The sequence below is a fragment of the Sebastes umbrosus genome, chromosome 18 (assembly GCF_015220745.1).
Source record: "Sebastes umbrosus isolate fSebUmb1 chromosome 18, fSebUmb1.pri, whole genome shotgun sequence".
Classification (NCBI taxonomy): domain Eukaryota; kingdom Metazoa; phylum Chordata; class Actinopteri; order Perciformes; family Sebastidae; genus Sebastes; species Sebastes umbrosus.
In genome coordinates, this window is record NC_051286.1 from 8,348,191 (window position 1) to 8,375,811 (window position 27,621).

A 27,621-nucleotide genomic window follows, 5' to 3' on the forward strand; every position below is an offset into this window, starting at 1 on the left:
CATTTTTGACAAAGCCGTGGTGCGTTGCACAGAGTGTTCCCTTTGCTGGTTGAGGGGATGCACCCAAAACCGGCTCCTTCTCCTTCTACCCCCAACCCCCGTAGTCCTTTAAGTAGGAGAAGAAATGTGAGCATTCTCCTCCTGCTAACGAGCACTGTATGTTAAAATATAGATATAAAATAATTATGAGGATGAATGCATTTTTAACTAAAACACAGCAATAAATCTTTGATCCATGTCGTTTATAACTGGACTTTAACTGTATTAACTTTGTCTGTAGGTTACAGCATAACAAAGTAGGAAATAACAACAATAAACTTATAAATACATTACTTTGTGAAATATACAATTTTATTTATTTCACTGATAGATATATTATGTATTAAACATAAAATCATCCTTAACACTTAAGTTAAATTCAATATTTCCATCCATCCATCATCTGTAACCGCTTATCCTATTCAGGGTTGCGGGGGTGCTGGAGCCGATCCCAGCTGACATAGGGCGAAGGCGGGCTAAACCCTGGACAGGTCGCCAGACTATCACAGGGCTTAGCTTCATTATTTCTGAGGACTTATTTGACGGCCTTGCTGCCCTGGCATTTGGCCTTTGCGCCCTCAAAAAGTTGACACCAAAGGCCAAGTGGCCTTGCTCCTAAAATGAAGAATCAGTCTCCCCGTGAGACAGACACGCCGGCTGGACAGTGTCATGGTGAGGGCGTAGAGAGGACAGAGGGAGGTCTATCAGAGCTGCATTCCTCTGTTGGCAAGCCAAAGACAACATGGTGCCTTCATTATCTCTTTATCTGCAGCCTGTGTGTGTGTGTGTGTGTGTGTGTGTGTGTAATGTGGATAAACGTGTGTTCAGGCGGCAGTTAAAAGAGTTGTATCCCATGAAATATTTCCTCTCCCAGACATCCGAAATGGTTTTGATGTCAAACTACACACTACACACACCATGCAATAAATCTATGTTCACTTAAAAGCTGCCTAAAATAAAAAAAACATAGACTGTATATAAGAAGTGGACGTAGTCACCAAGACATCACCCATTGGTCTGTGGCCGTTTTGAAGCCTTGAGTTCGGCATTTTTTCCTTCACCATCTTGGTTTTTTGGAACCAGAAGTGACATGTAAGGGTGGAGCTAAGTACAACTAAACGCTGAATAAAACATTTTTAAATGACCAAAATGGTTATAAAACACAAAAACACGTTCAACTCCCAGACCGGACAACGCCGTGGTAGCAACCTGTCAATCACAAGGTAGCCACGCCCTAAAGCATCCCCTGCTTTATGATCTATTTGACTCTAAATGGGACCATCATTTACTAAATGAACATCATGCTGTATTGAAGAAGACTTGAAACTAGCGATTGAGACCATAAACTCATGTTTACAATGTTTACTGAGGAATCAAGTGAGAAGTAGGCTCATTTTCTCATAGACTTTTATACAATCAGACTTCTTTTTGCAACCAGAGGAGTCGCCACCTGCTGGCTGTTAGAAAGAATGCAAGTGTAAGGCACTTCAGCATTGGCTTCACTTTTCAAAATTCCTTTGTTCCTTGCAAATACTGTATATATATATGTTTCTAAATTTGCAAAGTTGTTAATTTGTCTTCTGTCTTTGGTTTATTGGTTGGTCTCTTGATAATATATTTATGTATTTATGTATACTGTCTTATGTTATACTTCTAATGGCAGCTGCAGTAACAGTTTGATGCAGTAACAGTAATAAACAACGTCTTTGTTACTTTACAAGCTCACTCGTCACCATATTTCTGTTTTAATGATATCTCTTTAAGTTGACAATTTTCTCATGTTAATTTCCTTTCATGTTGTTTCATAAACTCCATATGCTTTATATTCATCCGGCGTTTCTTTGAAGTTGTTTTCTGATGTTAAAGTATGACTTCATTTCCTGTTGGGGTCATTAAGGTTTCTTCTAATCTAATTAAATTAGGTTTGTACTCTATGTCATCAGTATGAATGTGGTGGGGGTCTGTACATGTTTCAATTTACACACATTCTTGCTTGTTCTCTGTTAATTAGAAAGAACAGGATATGGTGTAATGGTTGTGTGTAAGTAAATAGCTTTATTCTTAACCTGTCTGTCCCTCTAAATTACATGTCTTTATGATCCCTGTGTCGTGTTAAAAATGTCAAATGTCCTGCGGTGCTCTGCCGCCAGGCCCGGCACCCATGGTTACTAATCTCCCTGTTTAGCTCTCACAGGCTTTTTAATAAAGTTACTTGAGAGGAAGTGTCCGTGCATATGTGTTTGCATGTGTGTGTGTGTGTTACCAAAGAAAGGAAGCAGCTTCATTTCGCTTTAAAGGATCCTGCCATTATAAACCTGTCAAGTCAGGTTTATTTGTTTAGCTCAATATCATAGACTATAATATGTCAGTTGGCCTTACAGGCCTACAATGATTTCAAATAAATCCCAAACTACAAGAACATACCCTCCTGGAGGGCTGGAGGTGTAAAGTTCACATATAGCTGTAAGGGTGTGTGTGACTTGAATTGAATCTACTCATGTGTGTGAGGGTCCGGTACTGCACATGCATGGAATATTATGACTTTATTCTCAAAATATAACTTCTTTTTGAAATATTACAATGTGACTTGTTCTCAAAATATTACAACTTTTTATAGAATCATTATGACTTTCTAAAAATATTATGACTTTATTCTCGAAATATTGTTGTTCACAAAACGTTTTCACAGACTATTAATTACAAAAATAATCTTTGTAATTAAGAATGGACTCATGGATTCTGTGTCAGGATATAAAGTCCATTTCGTTTCTGGTTTAACGGTACAGTGTAGGGTTTTGGCGGCATCTAGTGGTGTGGTTGCAGATTGCAACCAACTGAGTACCCCTCCGCTCACTCCTCCCTTTCCAAGACTGCGGTAACGTGAGCCGCTTAGTGCAAAACAGTGGTAACGCCGTCTGCCTCACTAAGAGGTCATCCTTACCATAATAACACTACTTTAGGAGCAGCGGAAGTCAGATGGCGGCTGGCAGTACCACGGTTTTGCACTCTGCGACCCACGTTACTGCAGTTTCACAAGCGTGTTGGAGAACTACGGTGGCCTTCAGGTAACGTTAAAACGTGAAAGGCTCTCTCTAGAGTCAGTGTTTGGTTTGTCTGTTCTGGGCTACTGTATGAAGGGCTCATTCTTAGTTAACGAAAACAACAATTCTTAGATTCAGATGATCATACACTAATGAATACATAGTCATTCCACTTAGCAACCACCAATAAAAATAGACATATCATCATGTTGGACCTTGCTCAAACAAATTGTTAATGCATACCCAGCATGAGCAACGTGGGCATTGTACTTTTAGATGAAGAACTTCATGTCAAGCTGCATTGTTGTATTGTAGAATAGGACACAAGTATACCGAATCAGATTTTGAGTTTTACTCTTACGATAAGTTTGCTGAATGCGTCAAGTTTATATGAAAACCAGCCTTAATTACAAGAAATGTTTTTCCTATTGCCTGTTTGTTACACTTCATATAAAAGGCTAAATTATTGTTCTTAATGTTGCAGATCAGATTGTAAACAATCCCACAGTAGCTGACGAGAACCTCCTGAAACATGTCAGACCACACTAACTTTGACTGGTCAGATTGAGCTTCTTTGTGTGTGGTAGTGTTTGTTTGCTAACATTGAAATGAAGATGAAGTGTTTGAAAGTAGGCTATTCTTCTTTGTGACCTAGAAAAGCCATTCTCAGTGCAAACCATGACCTCACCACAACTGTGGCTCACAAAATGAGTGAGAGAACATAAACCTGACTACTTTGATTATATATCCATTTATCCATCATCTAGTAGCTCAACTACTGTACAAATCAAGCCCCTACGCTTATACAATTCATGGTTTAACCAGGGAAAACACCTCAATGGAGAAGCATAATTGGGCAAACCCCATTGTTTGTTTCACAGGTCTTTCATCAGTCAACCTCCATGAAGGAGCCAGACACGCCTGATAAGATTTGTGACACAACTTCAGAGCCTCGACCGGCCTCCTGTGATGTTGACCTTCGCACAGACATTCATCTTAAAGGATAAGTGACTGACAGAGATGTTTTTGACCTGTCATTAACCATAACATCTTGTTGGAATCAAGCTTCTGCAAACACGCCGTGACCTTCCAGTTACCCGACCCAGACACAGAGACAATAAAAAGCCAGAACAAACTCGTGTGTTGAGTCTGGAGTTCACGAAGTACCTGGAATGACCCGTCTGAACAAAACAGGAATCAGGTGTTAAAACTTGGACAGAAGACAGGACGGAGGCAGTTTTATGGGCTGATCAAGACTGAAACATTGTGCTTGGCTGTTGCTAAAATGTTGATTAAAATCTTGGCATGTTGATTGGGTTGGTTGTTCCAAACTTTTATCATCTAGTGACTCCTTGGATTTATCTTTCTCTCACCAATATATTGTTCTATGAGGTCTACGTTGTTGTTTACTACAACAGCATATTAGGGCCATTGTAGGTAAAAAGTAATTACGGAGCCTGGGAGGAGGGTAATATTTTGGAAAAAAACCTAAGAATTTCCAAGATTAAAGCTGCAAATTTACAAGAGAAAAAATTGGATACCCTCTGAGATTAAAGTGGCAAATTCATGAGAAAAAAATCTGAAATTTGCGAGATGTAAAGTCATAACAAGAAAATTACAAAAAAAAAACGAAGAGAAGTTCTCTGAGATTATAAAGTCATGCATTTGTAAGAAAAAAACTATTCCCAAAATTCTCTGAGATTAAATTTACAAACGCGGGAGCGATGCCGTCGTGGCGCGTAAGCGTCCCCAAGCGCCTATTTTTCGGGGCACGACGGCTGCGCCCCAAGACAAAATTTGTTAAACTCTTGGAACGCTGCAGCGCGCACTGCATGTCACATGACGAGGAACAACCTATCACAGCCGACAGATAGCTTTTCTTTCTTCCATAAATATCAGTCTGTGGTAAATATATGGAGGGTAAGTTAATCCTTTTAGTGCAGGACTACTCATCTACATTTACATCATACTACTTCAACCTTTCTGTCCAAGAACGTCACAACATCCGGTTGAAAGGTCAGCCGACTTGACAGACATATCGAGCAGTAAAGCTAAAGGATTTACAATGCTGGAAATCCACTTATCTTTGTTTTTACTTTGTTTAGTCAGTGAGGTGTTCACCGCTAAATAACCGCAACTTCATCATCGTCATCGCAGCGTGCAGGTTTTGGTTGCTTAGTAACGGCAGGCGAGACAGTAGTAATTCCTGCACAATTCCTGAACAACTTCACATTTCTCTGTAAAATAGCTGAAACGACTTCAACATTCACAGACAATGTAATGTAACTCTGAATCCACTTCAGGGCAGGTTTAATAATTGACCGGCCAGAGGTGAAAGTGATCTGACCTGGGAGGAAATATTACATATATTAAAACAGCTGGTTCTCAGTTAAAAATAGCCAATTTACCATGTGTGTGTCTGCTCTGTGTTTGTAATGGACACACACCAGCTGTCTCACATTTTTATGGCAACCATTTTTCAATATCCCTCTAATAATAATAATAAGAATAAAGTCAGATGTGGACACCGCATCTGTCACATCACTGTGTTTTCATGTGTTTGTGTGTAAGTGAGAGACACAAAGCGATACCAGTCACTTTCAACCAGACAGAAACTGACCAACATCCCACTTCACTTTGAGGGGATGCCAGCGGCAGGAAGGAGGGAAGGAAATAAAGAAGAAAGAGTCTTTTTGTGAACTGCAGACCTGAAAGTCTTCCAGCAGTGAATGAGAATGAAATTACAGGATCTTAAAAAGCCGACAGGCAACAACCTGCTTTCTTTGAGATCACATCAAAAGGCAGCCATCAGGTCACTTTACAATGGTTGAGAGCAAAAGGCTAAATTGTATATCCGTAATTGAATTATTGCAGCAGTAGCCTAAATAAGAATATTATATAGCAAAGGAAGAACAAAAATAATAATAGGAAAGAATGGAACACTACTAGGCTGGGTGATAGGCTGAAAACAACATTGCAATATTAATGAGAATATTTGCTACTTTCCATATGTATATCAAAATGTGGCATATGTATGCAAAATTACACAGATAATAGTACGTTTTATGTCCAATAAAATTAGCTGGGATCCTCTGTTTTGTACTACATCAGACACACTAATAAAACAAAAATCTTAATAACTTATTTTGATTTTAATTACATTTTAGGAATCACTAATCATCATGATTCCACTTAAAGTCGATAATCAGTGTAGCATATGCCATGTGCTGATTTGCACGTGTGACATTATTGCGTAATAATTTGCATACAATGAAAGTAATACAAAAAAGATGTATACTATACTATACTATAATATGTACATACTGTACATAATCATTATATATATCCATTCAGTATGTATTTCTCTGCACTATTTGTAATGTCTGTAATGTTATCTTGTCTTAAACAAGCATATATACTGTAATCAATCTAAATCTAGCTTGTACAACTGTGGACTGGAAGTATCTTTTTGGACACAATTTACAATTTCAACACAAACAATAAATGAAAACATTTGAATGAGATTCTATATAAATCTTCTTAGTAGTTCACATCGGGTTAACTTGACAGCTGGGAGAAATGTCACATCTTATATATCAGTGAATGGAAATCAGTGTTTCCTGCTCACAGCCCTGTCTGTGTTGAATCTGAAACAGCTTGGAGGAAACTGCTTAGCAATCAACTGCGGTCGATTATCAAAATAAAACAATCATACCACATATTGGACACTAAACTACAAACCAGAACAGACACAACACAACACACACCGTCTCGCTCCAGCAGTCCAGCTGCAGAGGAAGAATGTACTTTGATTGTTTAGTGCTGATTGTTTGTTTTTATTGTAGGTCTGGACCGGGAACCAGAGGGACACCAGATATACATTATTAAACAGGAAGTAATTTGTCTGTCGCTCTCTCATGACCTTATTTGGCTTGAAGCATATCTGCATGTGTACTGCTTATTATTTGAGTATGATGAGTATGATAAGATGTTGGACTCACACTTTCTTAGCATATGTGACCAATGTGAGCACCAGAAATTTGGTAGCTGTTTGGTTCTCTCTCTGCATAGTTTTCTGTAACATGATACAGCAGATACAAAAAATCTATAGGTTCAAAACTACATTAATTATCATTCATAAAAACAATACATTAGGTATGTGTGTATGTATACAGTATGGTAATGTCAAAGGAGTTTGTGATGAACCCACAGCAAATTGTTGCCTAAACACAGGACTTTTTAGCCTCCTTTAGCTCATTGTTTTGGTGTTGTGGTCCAAAAATCTACTATACGTTTAAGTATTGTTGTTCATAACCCTGTTTTCAAGGACCAGTGTGTAGCATTTTGGGGGATCTATTAGCAGAAATGGAAAATAATATTCAGAACTATGTTTTCATTAGTGTATAATCACCTGAAACTAAAAACTGTTGTGTTTTCGTTAGCTTAGAATGAGCCCTTCATATCTACATAGGGAGCGGGTCCTCTTCACAGAGTCCGCCATGTTTCTACAGTAGCTCAGAATGGAAAAACCAAACGCTGGCTCTAGCGAGAGTGTGTTTTTACGTTACCTGAAGGCCACCGTAGTTCCAACACGCTTGTGAATCTGCAGTAACGTGAGCCGCAGAGTGCAAAACCGTGGTACCGCCAGCCGCCGTCTGACTTCCGCTGCTCCTAAAGTTGTATTATTATGGTAAGGATGGCCTCTGAGCGAAGCGAACTCAACGGCTCATGTTACCGCAGTCTTGGAAAGAGAGGAGTTAGCGGAGGGGTACTCAGTTGGTTGCAATCTGCAACCACACCACTAGATACCAAATCCTACACACTGTACCTTTCAGTACAAAAAAAAGTGCTAATCACTTTATGCTACCTGCCCAACTCCAAAATCACTAGTTAGCCACTAGATGACGGATTAAGTCAAACATTTGGAGGCTACAAAGAGCCAGATATGAACTGGTGGAGACCAAAACAGAGCAAATTTTGGACTTACAATCATTAGATGGACAAATACGCAACAACATTGAGAAATACATTTATAGGCAATCATTTGCTAACATGATAGCCATAACAACTTTATTACACTGTGGATTTTTTGGCTTGTTAATATATCAATTATGAATTAATATAGCTTTAGTCATATTGAAATTCAGATGAAAGGTTCTCACTTTTTAAGGGTGAAAAATATTTTGTTTTTTGTCACATCTTGTGTCTCACTGAGACGACTTTGGCAGGAAATGTGCTGGATTCTTTTACAGCAGTAAACAGCAAGAGGGTGCCGTTATTCTCGAGCAAAAGGCCAATGAAAAAGTAACATGTCACGAGTTTATCCTCTTCAGTAAAAGACAAAGACATCAAGAAGGGGGAGGGCGAAGACAGGTTTTATGGGAAATGTGTTCTTAATTTTGGTAAACCGCTGGTGTCACATACAATCTGACAGCCACCGGGAATATGATCTCTTTGGTTTCCCGCTAATATAAACGAGGAATTCAATTAATTTGACAGTGATGTATTTATGTTTTTGTTATTTTCTACAATATGGCTCCATCTGAAGAAAGCTGATCAAAGCTATTTTGTTGGGTTTCACTGGGTTTGGTACCATTATCACACAGACCACATGTTTGGCATGAGGTCATGAACCCAGGCTCACTCCGCTGCATGCAACCCACTCATATATATAACTGCTGTCATGGGTTAATGCCTGCTCATCGCCCCGGCTCTGCAGCTGCGGTTACATACGGTAAACATCACTAATAAACCACAGAATTACACTAAATGTAATGTAAATATATTTCCTAAACAGAGCTGTTGAATTTTAGTTTATTAAAACTGGCTGAAATGTTTAAAGTGCACATTCAACGTGGCAGATGTTGCGGAGGAAGAAGCATAATTTCTCTGTTTATTTGGTCATTTGTATGGAGGGTTAAACAACAACGTCTCTACACTCTGAAGTCATGGTGGAGGTTGTGTGTGTGTGAAGTTCAGCCAGCTGTAACTCAGCTGCAGGAATGTCCGAGTGAAGTGACAGCGGTGGTGGCGGCGGCAGCGGCGGGGGTTTTGTTTGATTGCTAAGCGTGGACCCTGTCTGATGTGGCAGACATCAAAGTGAGGCTCTCGCTGTGAGAGGCTGAATGACTTAATAGGCGTGTGTGTGTGTGTGTGTGTGTGTACAATAGAAGTACCTGTTTTCTGCCTCTTGTTGGGGTGTCTGTGTGTTTCCTGGAGTGTGACGTTGGGGGGATTTAGATGAATGGATCACCTGACTTTCACCTCTAATACCACAGTTTAAAGTCCCTCTCACTACCTGCATTTCAATTATTAAATGCCATAAAAGCCAAACTGCATATTATCAAGATGTTTTACTGGTTGATTTAAAAATATAATTCTGACACCAAAAATGAAAACACAGGATTTTAACCTGCTTTGAATCCTTAACTGATTGACTTGATGGTCTTTTGATACATGAACCAACATGGAAAAACTAAAGTTATTAAGGTTTTCTATGCTGTGAAAGGTTTGTTAACATCAGTAATCTTAGAAAACACAAAATACACATATCTATAAGTAAATGCAAACAAAGTAGTAAAAATGTTTGGTTTCATGGGCCATTTCAGCCATTAAACCTAACAGGCTTTTGCCCTCAGTGATTAACCTTTTCCACCCCTTAAGGGGGTCGGGGGTCTTTAGGGGGAGATAGCAGATCAACAGTAGATGTCACATAGAAGTGGTGTACATGATCTGAAAGCTGAGAACCTGAAGATTAATTTGAGATGCAGCTCAGTACTGTGTGTCAAGTTGTTCTTATCATAAATCAGATTTGGTGCTAAATTTAACCATTTTTTTCGACTTGAGAATTGATAAAAAATTATCAATAATCCCTCCAAAATACCACATTAAGACACCAAGACCTTGAGGAACACCATAGAAAAAGCCATCCTGTGATTTGGTTTCAAAAACTTTTCAAATTTCTGCAAGAATTTCATTTTTCGGAGATTGGATGGCGAGCACTTCTGTTGTGTAAACTGCTCAGAAACCCCCTTATTGTCAGTCTACCTAGGAAATCCATACATCCTCTGAATGCTCTAGGTCTCTAGTTTGTGGTTGTAAAGTTTCATGAGGCTGTGATTATCCTCGAGGTCACCACAGGTCATCTTATACAGTGAGGTTGGGTTTCACAATATGTCACAATATATCTCACTACAATAAAAATGTCTACTATGGAGACTAACAGTTGGACTCATTGGATCCACAAGAGGCTCAGCTTTACAGTGATACACAATTTATGCAATCTATAATATTTCATATTCACAGGTCAATCTGCAAATTGATAGAGTACAGTATGAATGTAAGAATAGTGGTCAATCAACGCATCATAGTTTACTGTCATTATATGACATATTTCTCTCACTATATGTTGTTTTACAGCAGCTACAGAGAGCAGCATGAATTCAAACGTCGACTTCATTCTTCTGTTTCAAGTTGTCGTCCCACCGAGCACAGTTGGAAACTAACAACCACTAAACACTGAGGTGCCAGCGCTGATAATTTTGCATTGTATGTTTCTCTGGACTTCACTGAGCTATACAGCACTAGATGTGTTTGTGTGTGTGTACCAGACTTGAGCTCAGTCCAGACTCTGTTGTTGCTTAATTAGGCTGCTAAAAAACAACTAATTTAGGCGCCTGCAATGGCGCTCTTTAAACCCCTGAAGCTTCAACCCTCCTCTCATGCAGATTAAAAAACACTGTAGCTGTTTATGGAGAGCTACATCAGTGATGCTTGCTGTTTTTATTTGTGTTGGAGTTATTTACGCGCTGCAGTGTTCCTCTTTACTGCATCTCATGAACTTATTTGGCTTGAAGCCGAACTGAATGTGTGTAGCTCTGCATGTTTACAGCTTATTCTTTTCATATCAAAGGTGTCAGCTGGGTATGATAAAGTGTTATTATTATTATTAAGGAGAGAAATCGAGCCATAGGGGATATTTATGAATATCTAATCATGGAGAATCATCACTTTTTGTTCCACTTTGTTTTTGTAGAAATGATTGAAAAAAGTATTGGACATATACATTTTTTGACCTGATAATGGCGTTAGCTGAAACGTCAGGGGATCACCAATTATTGCAATTCATCCTGAGAGGGACACAAATGTCTGAATCACATGTAATGACAATCCATTCAATAGTTGCCGAGATATTTCAGTCTGGACCAAAGTTGTGGACTGATCCATTCATCCACGAAGCTACGCCGATTGTGTTAAAAATCTAAAAACAACAGCGTGACATGTTTTTCTCGAGTATCTTCGAGAAAACCGTGAAAACCTCAGCAATCAATCAAACATTTTCAAAGTCACAAAAAAACAAAATGTGAATTCGTTAATGAGCTTTCAGCTGGACTAAAGAAAACAAAGTCTTGAACAATCGGACGAACGCAGAATATGAACGATCCACATCCTCATAAAATAGTATTTGATAGATTTATTAGAATATGGCGAGTCAGGCTGTTCTGTTCTATACACTATTTGTAGCTTTACCTGCGAAAAGTAATGCACTGTAACTGTATATATATATAAAACAAAATCGATTTGTATGTAATCCACGTAATTGTGAACCAGGAAGTATAAAGAGCGACAAATGCCGCGTAGAGAGGAGGTCGGGGTGGATAGATGGGTCAAAAAAACACCAGAGTTTCGCCCAGGAGACCGGTGTTCGTGTCCCGTGTGAAACCAGAAGTCTAGGTTGATTTATTTGTCACGTAACTTCCGTACTTAAGATACGCCACTTCTGGAGTTATTTTAACCCAGACCACAATCTTTTCCTAAACCTAACTAAGTAGTTTTATTTTGAAAAGACTGAAGCGGAAATAGCTGGACATTCATAGGAAAATGCACAGAAGAATGAGGAATAACTTTTCGTAAAAACTCATACGAACTGTTGTATGAGGATACATTTGGGCGAGTTGTTGTTGTTCTCTACTCAGTAATTACTCAGTAATGTTGCCCATGTTCCATGCTGAAGATGACACCAAAAAACAAGACAAACGTTGCATGATGCATGTGACACCACTTGCTCTAACTATTGCAATATTTCTGTAGAGTGCAAAGTTTTCTGTCTCACAGAAGACACTACAACAATTCTTTACAACACTGAAGAAACACAGAGAGACAGAGAGAGAGAGAGAGAGAGAGAGAGAGAGAGAGAGAGGTCCAATTAGTCTTGACATGTTAATGGCCTGTTTGACTCTGACTGCTTGAATGAGGCTGTCCACTGACTTTTGGGATCTCTCTGGTTGAAGAATGAAGGACTGACTTTTCTCTGTATGTTTCTGTGTGTGTGTGTGTGTGTGTGTGTGTGTGTGTGTGTGTTCCTCCTATGATGGGACTCCTACTGGGAACGTTGGATCCCCTCCAGACTCTTTTCTACAGAAAGAACCATGACCACAGTGCAGAAACTCGTTAGAAAAGGCTTTATGTTCTCAGAGTCAATTTAGGGGCCCCGGGACTGTTCGTATATGTGACATACAGTACGTGTGTGTATGTAGCGCCAGTCATGCATGTGGTTTGTGGCTGTGCATGTCTCTGAATATGTGTCTGTGTCTGAGTCTGTGTGTATAAATAACTGTGTGTGTGTGCTCTTGTGTCTGTGCGAATGAGTGTGTGTGTGTGTGTGTGTGTGTGTGTATGTGTTGTGTACATGTCAGTATGCAAATGTAGGCTGTTTGTGTACATATATGTGATGATTGTGTGTATAATCAAATGTTTGAGAGACTGTTTAATGAACGTAGTCACCGTGACGTAATCCGTTGGTTTGTGGACTACAGTTTTGAAGTTCGATATATGGCCGTAGCCATCTTGTTGTTTTGCAACCAGAAGTGACACGAGAGGGTGGAGCTAAGTACAACCGCTGAATAAAACATTTTTAGAAGACCCACAAGGTTTTAATTAACTTTCATGAACTAAAAACACACTGTGAAAGGGTTTTAAGTTGTAAGATGAAAACACGTTCAACTCCCAGACCGGATAACGCCGTGGTAGCGACCTGTCAATCACAAGGTAGCCACGCCCTAAAGCATCCCCTGCTTTATGGTGTATTTGACTCTAAATGGGACCATAATTCACTAAATGAACATCATGCTGTATTGAAGAAGACTTGAAACTAGCAATTGAGACCATAAACTCATGTTTACAATGTCTACTGAGGTAATAAATCAAGTGAGAAGTAGACTCATTTTCTCATAGACATCTATACAATCAGACTTCTTTCTGCAACCAGAGGAGTCGCCCCCTGCTGGCTGTTAGAAAGAATGCAAGTTTAAGGCACTTCAGCATTGGCTTGTGTTTCTGTGTCTCATAATTATACTTCTTGCGTGCACATGTTTTTATTTGCCCATCTCAACATATGTGTGAGGGTCTATGTGTCTCTGCATGTGGACATGAAAGAGTAAGTGTCTCTTCTGGCGTACGCTCTGCGTCTGGGATGGAGGATTTACTGTCCTGCAGGCGATGTGCGTCTGGGGAAGGAATTTCTCACCCGTGTCGAACATAAACAGACCCGAGATCAGAAACACCTCATCTTCAGCAGCAAAAAATGTTGATTGTTTTCACAAAGGTGTGGTTTAAGTTCCCCTTTAAAGTCGTTGGAGTGGCACTTTGTGGTGTCAGATTTACCCTCTGAAGAGTTTTTCTACAGACAAACTTAGCCAGACACATCTGGTCTACATTCAGGACAGGTTTTTATCTGGTATCATGTTGTGATGAAGTGTGAGCTCTCTTAAATAACCTCAAAGGAGCTGAAATAGTCTAAAGGTCGTGGGTTTGGTAAAATTAGCCTCTCACTGTTTTTCTAATGGTCAAGTATGTCGATGTCCTCCGCCTCGCCAGTGTCCCACAGACCCAATAGTTGGAGGGTTTTTTATGGGAGAGCAAGTATCCTCTGCAGCAAAAAATATCCTCCAGGCCTGGACCAAATATATATATAGGTCTATACAGAATTCGCTAAATGTGGAAAGACAGCATGTCCCACAAATAAAAAAGTAATAAAAGACAAAGAGGGGACTAGTGAAACTTTGATCTTCAGCTCAAAACTGAGGTTCAGGTTCAGGTTGAATAAGGTTGAAAGTGTGAAGCCCTCAGCCCCAATAAACACAATTTCACATAAGCCCTAGACCTTCGCTGGTTAAACATCACGGCTCGGCAGAAGAGACGAGTCCATGGGCGAAAAAACCAGCACACAGATTTTGAGAGCAATCTCAAACTTTTTCATGTCAAGGACCTCCAGAATAGATGTCAAATAGACCTCAGACCATGGATGTATAAGAGGTTGTGTCCAGTGCTTTTTCCCTGCGTGTTAGTAAATGGCTCACAACTACATTAAATTCTGCTAGCATTACTAGCTACTGGCCAATAGCCGATTGTTTGGGAATGTTAATACATCCACTACGGTACAGGCTTACAGCATACATCCCATGGGTGTATTATAAGATAATAAAAGGGATGAATTACAGCCAATATATCCATTATTACAGCCGCATACAGCTAGCAGGAAGCTGGCAGAACCAGATACGTCATATGAGTGTGCAGGGCGGAGCAGTCCCGTGGGTCTGATGCAACTTCATTATGATGAGGAAAATAACTCTGGATTTGGCTATTAGTGACCTTTACAACTTTTAGGACATAATGATTCAAATGAGGGTTATTTAAGTGTTTGTACTGGGAAGTTGATTTACCTTGAAAAAAATGATCCTCTGATTTACAGACGTATCTTTATGTATCCATGGCCATGGACTCATTGGCGTTTTCAGTCCAAAATGGCGGCAGCGCTGTTGTCATAAAAGCACCGGAGTTTCGTCTCTTTGCTTCTAAGCCCCTCACGTTACCAGATATTCTGGGCTGAACGTCGGTACCGCCCAAGGTCCCAGACCAGATTGTTCCTCCGATTGTCAGGAGGTATGAGTTGAGAATAAATCGGCCCAAACCTCCTGCAGTCTGAGGCCGGCTTTACGGAAGCTAGCTCGGACGTGACGTCATGACTTTAGCTCTTTATGGAACACTGCCAGTAGTGGTTGCTATAGCAACGGGATGTTTAGCTGAAACCAACTGCTGCTACAGCAAAAACTGAATTCTGCTGTAGCAGGAAAAGTTGATGTAAAACAAAAAAATAATCATGTTAACAAACACCAGTTACTACAAAGGCCCAGAGACCAAAATAACCCTGAGCTGTTTCAATGCCGAGCACGGCCTACTGCCTGGTTCTGCTTGGCAATAACATGCCTGTTGCCTATCACTGAAAGGCACAAACTCAAGCTCAGAGATTTCATAGCTTTACAGAATAATAACAAACCCACCACCAGCCACCATCATCATCATGTTTTCCAGCAGTTAACTGGCGGAGGAAAAAAAACACCACCGAGCCAAACCTGCGAGCTGCATGTTTGCTGGAAAACATGACTCAGTTGCACCTACAGTACAGTATAAGTTGAAGACAGGCATGTAGGCAGCGCTTTAAGATCTGCAGCATGTGGGAGGAAAATAACTCTGTAAACATAACTGTCCTCAATCATACCTGTAGAATACTAGACTTTATTTTGTGGATATACTCTATAAATGGAAGGTGGATATAAATCATTGAATTAACTGTGGCCAAAGTTATACCATTGTTCCATATTTTGCATGATTGTGCCAACAGTATGATTAAGGGTAGTAATATACCACTAGAGCTCCATCCAGCTCAGGAACACACATATAAAATGTCCTTAAACCCCCTGTCCTAAGAATACCCAGGACAGTTATCAGCCCAAGCTCAGTCTGCAAGGCCATATATGGCCCAATCGCTGGCTATTAGATGTGTTTGTTGGGTGTTTTACACAACCTGTTATTCTGAGAACTGACTCCAGATGTAGCCTAAGGTATTTGTAGCAATGTCTGGCCAAAATGCAAGGAAAAAACATCCCAGCCTTCTGCAGAGAAAGGAGGGTTCTTCTCAAAATGCTAAGAAATATGAGGAAATAATGCAGTTATATTTAGGAGTATTTAACGGACTCCAGAGTTGTCTTTAAACGCACCATATGAGGAAAATGCTAGAGAACAGTTCTAAAAAGGGTTCTGCTCTGCATGCTACTCTACACCCTCAGAATTACCTGACATATAAACTATGTTTTTAATTTCAATCTTAAACCTCATTTAAAGTTGATCGTCCTTTGCGTGTTTGCCTATTTTATGGTGCAGGACTAATACATATTACTGACGTACTGCACAATTCAATCAATATAATAAAACTTGATAGTTACTGGCATGTATAGCCACATGTGAAAACACTTATTTCAGCGATTAAACATCTATTTCTGTACGATTATAAAAAAAAAAAACATAGTTCAGTCCAACACCTCTCTCACCTAGCCCCTCTGTATATGCACTAATGTTTTACAGTGCGTAATAATTTGGACGTACTCTGAGAAAAAACATCTGAAAGAGCTCAGGAACTTTCTAAGAAAGAGCTGGACTCTATTTTGCTGCCGATACTTTTGGCATTTGTGTTAATGGAGACATAACAGAAAAGTGCCAGCTTTAGACAAAAACTCTGCATCTGGTTTCTTTTTAGGAAAGTTGAGAAAAGTTCAACTTTTTAGAGTATCGCATGTGATTTGGACCAATCAATAGCAACCAAGAGGAGGTGTGGTTTCCTGCAACGCAGCCAGATACTGTAGAATAAAGCATTAAAAATCAAATGCTCTGTGGGACAACAAAACCAGCTTCCCACCTTTAACTCTATCCACTAGAACATGTCACAAGTTTCTGTCTCAGCCTTTTGGTTTCAGAGAGAGTGATACTATAGATAGTTGTTCATGATTACTGATTGGATGATTATCTTTGAGCATGAACGATGGAGAGATGTGAAAATGGACAGTTGTTCCCCTTTGCAACCAAGGAAGAGTGTGATGTAATATTTTGTCCTCATATTTTCACACCACTAAATTGTTATAAGTAATTAAGATTACTTTATATTATATATTTGTAGTGTATAGGCCAAAACATACTCATTTAAGTGTCCAATTATTTTGATTTCAATCTGAACCTAACTGACTTTCAATGTTATGTAGGACATATTGGGGACTATTAGAAAAACTGAATCAAGATGAATTTGCAACAATTCAGCTACTCTTAGAGAAGACTCGTCAGAGCTTTTAAAAATGTGTGTTATTATTTTACTAAATTACTGAAATGATCACTGCCATTCAGTGTGAACTGAACCTTTAAATAGCATGCTGGCACTTCCCACCGGGATTCAAGACGCAAAAGTCACTCGGCATTGTAAAATGGAGAAGTTGAGAAAGGGTCAACTTATGCAAATGTCCTCTGACAACTGTAACGTAAATGTAATTCAAACTAAATGGAGGAAAATCCAATTGTCTCAGTCAGCAGCTTCACCATTCAATATGATCTTGAACTGTAACGAGCCAACAGGACTTGAAGAAGGAAAACGATGCGTGGAAACTGGCTGTGTGCCGGCGCATCGACAGCAGGAATAAATAACTGCTCAATCAGACCTGAGCGTGTCCGGCTCATGAGAGGTCAAGAGAAAGCCTGCTGCTCTGAGTTTGAATAACAGGGAGGAAGGAGTAACACTGTTCTCACTCAGGTACTTATGCAGGTCAGCCCACAGGGTTTCTGGGAAGTAAAGTTAAATCGTGCCACCATTTGGGTCGGCCAACATGCACAGTTGTCTAGTGCAGTTTTAATGCTAAAAAGACCAAGCATGTCTCCTAAGTAATGGTCCTCCTCTTCAGCTGTGTCAGCCAAAACAAATGACGACAAAGACAAAAGCTTCTCCAGCAGCAGGCGCCTCTGAGATGATAAAAGTCTGGTTTCTGGCTCAAGGCTGAGACACTGGCTATCATGGGAATTGAACATGTGAGCATTCAATCTCTGTGCTGCCACTGAGGCTCCTGATCAGAGCTGTTGGAGCTCTGTCCTATCTGTATGGAGATAAGCTTGTAGAAATAATGGACTGATAAGATTCTTGACCTCAGCTGGCTTTTTCATCCTCCGTCACTGGTTTTTATCTGTCTCTGTTTCTGTTTATCACTCTCTCCCCCCCTTCACTTGTCCAAAACTAAGATTTAGGATCAGATGCGCTGACACAGAAAATCCTATATTATACTTATCCTGCCATGAATGCAGATGTTTTTAAGCCAAAAACGAGGCTCTGTGATCCTGCTAGCTATGAAATATGGATGTGTTTGAATGCACGGGAGACGCTGGCCGAGCAAGTTGGTAGAAAGCCAGAGGAGGCAGCGTAAGAGCTGGAAAAGAAAGAAAACTAAAAGTCAAGTGAGAACTCAAACAAAAAGCAAATGTGAAGAGTTGAATCGGTGTTCACGTCGGAAAACTGGCAGCCGCTGCGAGCGTGTTTGTGCGTGCACGGCGAAGGGGCCTCCCGTGCAGTTACGCTGGAGCCACTTAGCTTTTTGGATGGCCGGCATTTCATTTAAGAGAGGCCGGTTGAAAAGCTCGGTTTGATTGCTTCTCTAAAACAACCTCATCTAAAAGCCTTAAATAACCAAATACCTCTGTGACGACGTTGAAACCGCTCCAAACTCTTAACTACATCTCTGTGCCTGGGAATACGGGCATCAGTCGTGTGGTTGCGGCGAGAGTGGGAGAGGAGAGTCTTGAAATGAAATTAGGATTAGAGCAGTCGATTCCTCCAGGATCCTGTTGGTCTGAAGCCAGGCAGCTCTTAAACCTGTCCCTGGGTCTGTCACTTATCTTTCTATCTCTATCTTCCTTGATTGTTCAACTCCTTTCCTCCTCTCTCTGTCTCTATCAGCCTCTCTTTGTCTTCCTCTCCTATAACAACACAGCTGACATTTACTAGGAGGCCACAGCAGGGTTCGCAGAAGGTAACAGCCATAAAGTCTGACACACCTCCAAAGCTTTCTCTGGCCATGAGGCTACTGTGGCTTCACGCCAGGGTTTTTCCAAATGAACCAGGAGGAACTGCAGCGGTGTAAGCTCTGAAAACGCTGGAATTTATTACAGCACCGTTTAAAACACACCGACTGATATGAAATAACAACGGCTAATGCTAATTTCCACAAGTCACAAGTCCAATTTTCCACATTACGGTTTCACTTATTTCGTGCCAATCACTGAGACATGCAATGTTTAGAAGACCAAATCTAGCTTTGGAAGTCAGTGAGGGTGGTTTCCATTTTTGTTTTTTTTACAGCTAGGGAAATGTTTTGGTGGGTAAGTGGATGACCACTCTCTCTCCTTCATTACATAATGTACCAGTGAATGGTTCTTGAGGAAAGCACTGGTCTTTTAATCTCAATAAACAGATATCTGCGTATGAATGCAGAATCTGTAGGCAACGGGACACAATTCTGGTATCAAAAACATCTGTTCGTAGTGTGAGTAGTATTGACCAATCACGTTTGAGCAGGCTTTGGTTGCATGGGTTCGGTGTGGAGAGCAAGAGAGGCGGAACGCATTGGCTGAAACTGGGAACCCACCGGCTATCGTCTCATGACGATTCAGCTTTTTATTAGCTTAAAATTAGCGTGTAAATTGGCGCCTCCAGTCTCACATCTAACGTTGCTAATCGTACTGTAAATAATGACTGGCGCTCAGAAGAGGAAGTCTTGGCCCAGATATCTGTTATCTGGATAGATATCCAGATAACACCGGAACCCCAGAAATATTAAATATTAAATCTTCGTCAGACTGATAGCCGGTTTCTGGTCCTTTAACAGTTCAAAGCTAAAATATGGAGCTTTTTGCCTGAAGTCACAAGTTTTAAATCCAACGCAACTCTTTAGTTCTCATCCTGAAAGTCACTCTTCTTGTCAACTTTAAAACAGCAGCTAGTATGTTGTAGGAGACAAGAGATGTAGTTCAACTTGTAACTTCTTCAAAACTATCTTTTAAATTGACAAACATCATATGAGTGATTCATGGTGTAATTCAAGGATCAAAAAAATATTTGTCTCTCGCCGTTGACTACCGTTTTTCCAAAATAAGGTTCCATGGGGTCCACCGGAAGGGGCGTTACTTCGTCTCTCTATAGTTTGAATGTGGTACAAAGACAGTACCAGTATGTAATGCATATATTATACATGTGCATTAACATACAACTATTTCTTCAAACTGTTGCTGTAAAAGTGCACTACAAGTGTATACGTACTACAACCCCAAATGCATCAAATTTGGGCTAAATGTCTCTAGGTTGCATGCTAAAAATGCTAAATCCAATCACCAAACAGAGTATCATTTAACCCCACTTCCTGTACTTTTCTGGCAGTCAACTGGTTTTGACTTGATCTACAGTCAAGAGATGCTAAACGCTGAAAGCTGAACCTTTACAGACCACATTATCATGGCCTTGATCTCCCAGAAAATCAGTAGTGATGCCAGCTCATGTTTTTTTCCGTCCCCCTGAGAAGCCCTCATGTAAACCAGTCTGTATGTTGGACTCCTCTGCAGATTGAAACCTGGTACTCTCGCAGCCATGCTGAAGAGGAGTATGGGAACCATGCAGCACAAAGGAACCAGCCACCGTCACGCTTTATCTCTCCTCTGTCCTCTTTCATGTTGCCGTCTCGAAAGTCAAGCTTGTCACGCTTCCAAACTACTGTGACATACGCAACTTCACACGTAGGAATCAAGTTTAAACCTTTCACACGTGCACAGAGCCACACTTAGAAAACTGATTTCATGATTCAGATTAGAAAAATCTCCCAGGACATTGTGAAGCTGCATTATACACATACATTCATCTGTGCTACTTTTGGCATAGAAGCAATACATTACCAACTTTTCAACAGCTATGGCTGTAAAATTGTCAAGTGCATAAAGTCAGTAAAATCACCATCAGGACTTTTACGTGACTGAAGTTTAGCTTATGCTTCAAATGATCTTTTATTTATTGTGTGAGTGTGTGTTCTCTCAACGCTAAACTAGAACAGACAGTTTAAGAGGGGAGTAAGGTTTCAGACCACGTCCCTGAGTGTTACCTTAGACTAAATATAAGTGGGTTTTTGTGGGTCATGTGTGTATACGTGCACGTGTGTGTCCTTCATTACAATTCCACCTTGAGGAACGGCTGATGTCATCTGCATAACTTGAGCTCTGAGAACAAAAGATGGAAGATATGCTCTTTTTCTCAATGTGTACATAACAGTACTACACTCTGCTTTCCTTCCACCTTTCTTTATTTTACTCCTTAAATTTTCACTTTGTGTTGGCTAACGTATAAACAACTATTGTTAAAATGTTTGTTGGGCCCTTAAAAGCATCCTAAAGTAGTGAAATTGTTCTTGTATTTTCGGAGCTCCCCAGCTACCAAAATTCCCACTGGGGATTAAAAAAAAGTGTTTTACGATTGTCAAAGACATACAGCTAATAGAAGACCAAGTCCCACCCTACCTGCCAGGCAGAGTCCGAAGATGGTGAGAAGAACCAGGATGTAGAGGGAGACGATGGCGTACTTGATGGCTGAGAGGGAGTTCAGGTGAGAACAGCACTGATCCTGCTTCCTGCGACGCTTACCAGAACCTGACCAAGACAAAGAAAGGGTCAGAAACAATACAAAAGTCCAAATAGAGTAGTAAATATGTAGCACTCACAATATGCCAGGTTCTCTAATGAATAAATCAGCAAGAGGAATCTGGCTTTTGGAATAAACATGGTGTTTATTAATGCCGTTTGAAGATTTGTTTGCCTCCTACAAAACAAAGTCTCTGAAAGCTTGTTAATAAATGTGTGTGTGTGTGTGTGTGAGGCAAGAGGCTGTTCACAACAACAAAGCTCATGTTTTCCAGTTACTTGCTCAGTCGTGATGCAAAAATGAAGTCCATAAAAGCAAAGGATTGGTGGTTGAAGCTAAAACAAATAACTCCAAAGGCTTTTATTAGAGAGCCTGACATTTACTGGTACAATGACTAATACTGTGTGAACACAAAGTAAGATCGTACACTAAACACGTAATGACTGCAGTGCACACAACACATGAATTAAGTGACAAAACAAATTAACGTTACTTTTAGTTTCACGTGGGACACGAACAGCGGTCTCCTGGTTGAAAGTCTTATGTTTGTTTGACTCATCCACCACCCTGAACGGACTCTCACGCTATTAATACTACATCACTTGCTCCGAACGTCGAATAACGCAGCTGGTGGGTTTACATTGGAGTTAGTTGAAAGCCTGGTTCGTCACATTCTGTTGCTAAAGGGTACCTAAGCTGACCAAACGTTGGTATTTGACAAGTTGGGAGTGAGAATGGGTTGCACAATCATGTTATTTACCTCCTAGCACACTGTAGATACACACATACACACAAGTATAGATGCACAAATATAACAGAATTCACAAAAATACACAAACTCAGCGAGGAGCTATTACTATAATTCATGTCACCACTTAACACTCCTCTCAGGGTCAAACAGATGTTGGAGAATTAGTCTTGATAAAACTGACACAGCGCTGTCTATGTATGATGGAAGTGTGTGTGTGTGTGTGTGTGTGTGTGTGTGAAAGCTTAGCAGGAGGCAAGGATTAGGCTGTTGATGTTGAGGGAACATTCCCTTCAGGTCTAGAGGATGAAGAGATTTCCAAAGGTTGTTTCTGGAGTCACAACCTTCATCAGTCATTGGGATAGGAACGCGATATTACTTTTAAAATGTTTTCAGACACCAGCACGTAAGTGTGTTGTGTGGAAGTGATTTACCTCAACACTGTTAAAGAAATGAATGTATGTTTTGCCACTTTAATACTGAGTAACACGTGGTGTTCTGGCTGTTCCCAAAGTGTTACATACCTGGACATTAATGCAACAAGAGCTACTACAAAGACAATATAAAGTGTTATTTTTCTAAATGTAGGCTATACTTTGCAAAGCTCCACTCTCCTCAGCAACTATTGCTAAATCCTAACTATAACTGTAAATTTGATTCTTCAATCGGCACTCATCCTGTCACACTTGCATCGTCGATTATGTACCGATAAGCTACTCGAGATGGACAAGCCAAAATATCAATGGCTTTCACCTTTCACTAGCTAGCTTGCTATCATTGACAAAAAAAGACGGGCGCTAAATCGTGTCGGTGGAGGAGAGGATACCCCACCTCTTTAATTTATTTCAGACTTAGGAAGTTTCTGTTATGAGGCCCAAGCAGAGGATGTGAAATATGAACACACAGGTGTCTCTGGGAAATCACTGTGGCCATGTGACATGATGAGCATCATGATGAATATTACACCCGCTGGGATATTGTGAGGTTACAATGAGATTCTATCTTCCTGTGAACAGCCATGATGTTGGCTTGAGTCTGGGTTTTAAATATAAACACTGATTTTGCAGCACGGCCTCCCAGCAGCATGCTTTCATTTAGACCGTGACAATCTGTCAGTGGACACTGGTGGATTGTTGCTGACGCATACACACACACAATTCCCCTCTATGATGAAGAACACACACACACACTCCTCCAGTAAGACAAACACAGCTGGCTCAGATGTGTCACATGGCTGGAATGTATAGGAACAGAAATTGCACTCAAAGCTTCATGCTGAACTGAGACGAAAAAAAACGCCTACATACAAACAGCTTCATAAAAGACGTGCAGGGAAATAAAACAGCGGTCTGGAGCTTAAGGGGGAAATTAACACATAGTTTTCATGTTTTCTTGTTTGATGTTGTTCCAGGAGTTAGATGAAAAGATTGATTTGATACCACTCTCATGTCTCAAGTATGGAGCTAGAGCAGGGAGGTAGCATAGCATAGCTTTACGTGGACATTGTGACTTGTAACAGGAACAGTGGTCGTGTTCTTCTTCTTCATGTTTGTAGTAAACACTTTAGAGGTGCTGGTATGCGTGTGTTTGAACTTTGGACAGCCATGCTAGCTGTTTCCCCCTGCTTCCAGTCTTTATGCTAAGCTAGGCTAATCACCTCCTTGCTTCAGCTTCATGCTTAATGCAGAGACATTGGTCTCGATCTTCTCATCTAACTCTTGGAAAGAAAGTGAATACGAGTTTTTCCCAAAATTTCAACTATTCACTTAATGATTATTTTTCTTCAGCACTGTTGTATTGACTATTTTTTATTATTTATTGATTAAAATGTACCATGTAAAACGTAAACAAAAGATATATTTTTAAAACACAATTTCCAAAAGCCTAATGTGACGTCTTCAGACTGCTTTTTTTGACCATAGACCGTATATATAGATGGACGACGTATCTCCACTTCCTCCCACTGTACAAAAGTGAAGGCAAAATATCCCGGATACGGGAGCTGTCAGACCCAGAGGTATCCCACTGTTCACAACATTAAGACGACATTTGCCCCATAAACCCTGATTTCTTTGAGGATAAACCCTGTTTTTACCCATAATTCATAGTGTATTTACCTCATAATGCACACTGGCCGTGTAGTTGTGTGAATCATGGTTGGATCCCACTCCGATAGAAACCTCCTAACTCTTTTATTTTGCTATTTTTTCCCACTACACCCCAATAAAACAAACTGCCCCATGGTTGGGAATATCTCCTCTAATTGAAGAGGTGTGAAAATGTTCCAGGATTAGAGAAGCTGGATGAGGACAGTCTTTGTGATGTGTGCGGCCATTGTCCGCTTTCCATTAAAATGTCAACAAAATTCTCAAGTTAATGTTCCCTAAGACTTTCCCACCAAACTCGTAGAGCTTTGGGTCGAAACCTGAGAACACCACAGGGTCAACTGTGGATTTGCTGCAGCTGCACCTGTACACACACACACACACACACACACTCACACGAAAACACACACTGACGCAGATGTTGCTCCTGGACATTCCTGGCTTACACAGATGACCATAGCGAGAGTAGAGCGGATGCCAAGCAGTGACAGCATTGCCTCTTCTTGTGTGTCTGTGTTGGCTATTAATGTGTGTGTGTGTGTGCGTGTGTGTGTGTGTTTCTGTGTAGAAAGTCCCTTTCTGAATATCAATCATGGTGTATGAAGATCTGCGTCTTCTTCTAGTGACTTCTTTGCCTTCACGTACACATAGCACATTCATAAAATTCACTATTTTTGATATATATTGAATAATCTGGGAATTTCTAGAATGGTTGAAGGTTAAATAAAAACAAATCAATTGAATTAGTACAAGAATTTTTTTACCTAAAGAGATTCTGGTGCATAATTAACAGTTAATTGTCCTAGTTTTTCTCTCCTGCTTCCATTACCAGAAGGTATTTAGAGCATTTACCATCAGCCCGTTCGCACGAAAAGGCGGATAAATGGCGCAATAATGCGCATTTAGCGTGCAATAAGAACACCTTTCTTGCTTTTGGCGTGTCATTTGTACGCCATGTAGTTTGTACCGACTGCAATGTAAACGCATCCACGTGAATATGCTACGCTCAGTGCGACGTGACGTAGAATAAAAAGTGAGAGAAACTGCTTATGGCGGGCGAGAGGGAAGGTGGACGGGTCCAACAAACACAGGACTTTCAACCAGGAGACCAATGTTTTGTTTTGTGAGTTACATTAGTGACGTTAGTGACGTGTTTTCTGTACTTTTCTTACTTTGTTTCTGTACGTAAAGGCTACTTATTTTAAGCCCAACCATGATGTTTTTCCTCACTAAGCGGTTTTGTTGCCTAAACCAAACTGCGAACGTAGTTTTGTTGCATGGCGTACAAAATAACACTAAAAGGCTAAAATGCATCCTTATGACACGCAGAATGTCCTTGTAATGTCATGCGATTTATACGCCTTCCCATGAGATCGGGTTGTTACCATAAACTACCGTGGTCAGCTTCTCACTGCAGCAGGACATATTTTCAGTGCATGCGGAGATGAAAATCAGTTTAAACCAATCTGCTCCTTTGAAAAAAATCTCTAAAAAGGGAAACAACCGGCCTTGCGTTCAGCTGAGTGTTTTCGGTCTGTAGTGTCCTCCTTACCTCCATCACACAGGTTGAGTTTGGACAAGTTATGTCCATCGTAGGCCTCTTCATACATGGAGCCGCTCTCTCTCTCCTCATACGTGCTCAGATACATCGCCTTGTTCTCCATCTCCTCCTGACTGAAGAGAAAACATACATTCACTGAAATTATTGTACAGAACAAGACATTGACATCTCTCCTCAACCAAGGTACAGATGAAAAAGTTGAAGATGAATCAATTGTGAGAGCTTTGACCGTCTCTGTTGCACGTTTCAAGCTACAATATAGGCACAAGCACACACACTCAAGCACACACACACACACACACACACACAAGCTAAATAAACAGGGAAATCCTTGTGGTGTGAGGATTGGGAGAGTTGTGGCTGACTCTAAACCAGCGTCATGTGATTTATTTCCTCCGCCAACAGAGTTGGACAGGAGTTGTGTTTTTGCCCTGTCTGTTTGCCTTTTAGTAGGATATTAAAAAAAGAAGAAGCTATGAATAAATGCACATAAAACATTGTGGAAAGTTGCTCATGACGTATGAAAGAAGTGATTCACCTTTCATACTAACCAGCCATGAGGAGGGTGTGTGCTGCTCATAGTACTGCATCAGAAACCCTTCATTATTAGCTCAGTCAAACAATATTTAAGTGCCAATTTCTGATTTAGACAAACTATAACTGCTCTGCCAAGTCTTTCTAAAACATGATACGGTGTTTGAATGTCAGTCCAAATGGAAATGGTTACTTAACAGCTATACAGCTGATAGATATCTGGCTAAAATGGTGCGTCCATCCATTCACACATCTATTTATCCGGGTTGCAGCAGAGTAAGCAAAGTAGTCCACACGTTCCTCTCCATAGCCACGTCCTCCAGTCCTTACTGGGAGATCCTGAGGTGTTCCCAGACCAGCTAACTGGGTCCTTTCAACACAAATGAACACAGGTGCTCCTTCTGGATGTCCAAGCTCCTCGTCCTGCCCGCCAAAGTGAGCGTATAGACTTTCTCCACCAGAGGTGAGGATGATACTGCCTTCACATCATATGGGAAAAATTCTCATGTTTACAACTTGCGATTGTCACATTAAAAACAACTCAAGATAGATGTGTAATTGAGTTGGTCAGGGTTAAAAAAAATACTGTGCATCGAAATGAATCACCAACTATTTTGGTTATTGATTAATTGGGTTGAGTTTTTTAAAAAGAAAAGTCAAAATTCTCTGACTCCAGCTTCTTAAATGTGAATATATTCTGGTTTCTTTACTCCTCTATGACAGTAAACTGAATATCTTTGAGTTGTGGACAAAACAAGACACTTGAGGACGTCGTCTTGGGTTTTGGGAATCACTGATTATAATTTTTCACCATTTTCTGACATTTTATAGACCAAACAACTTATCAAGAAAATAATCGACGGATTAATCGACAATGAAAATAATCATTGACGTGATCTCTATTTAAGTTGGAAACTATTGATTATAGTAATGACTTAAACATGTTGCTAATAAATCGTCCATAAACAGTGCAGTATAACGTCCAAATCACCACGGACACGCCACAACTCCTCCCGTTGACCTCCTACTCCATCATACATCCATAATCTAGC

At 40.3% G+C, this 27,621-nt stretch overlaps 1 protein-coding gene across 1 annotated transcript in view; it reads right to left on the bottom strand.

The window, feature by feature from the left end:
• The window catches only part of scara5 (scavenger receptor class A, member 5 (putative)), an 82,271-nt gene that overhangs the window by 50,922 nt on the left and 3,728 nt on the right, over positions 1-27,621 (bottom strand). Inside the window, exons 2-3 of the mRNA XM_037751374.1 lie at positions 26,027-26,148; positions 21,501-21,629 (exon numbers count right to left, since the gene is read on the bottom strand). Of these exons, the coding sequence (XP_037607302.1) occupies positions 21,501-21,629; positions 26,027-26,138 (241 nt within the window). The 5' untranslated portion in view covers positions 26,139-26,148. The remainder of the gene's footprint in view (positions 1-21,500; positions 21,630-26,026; positions 26,149-27,621) is intronic.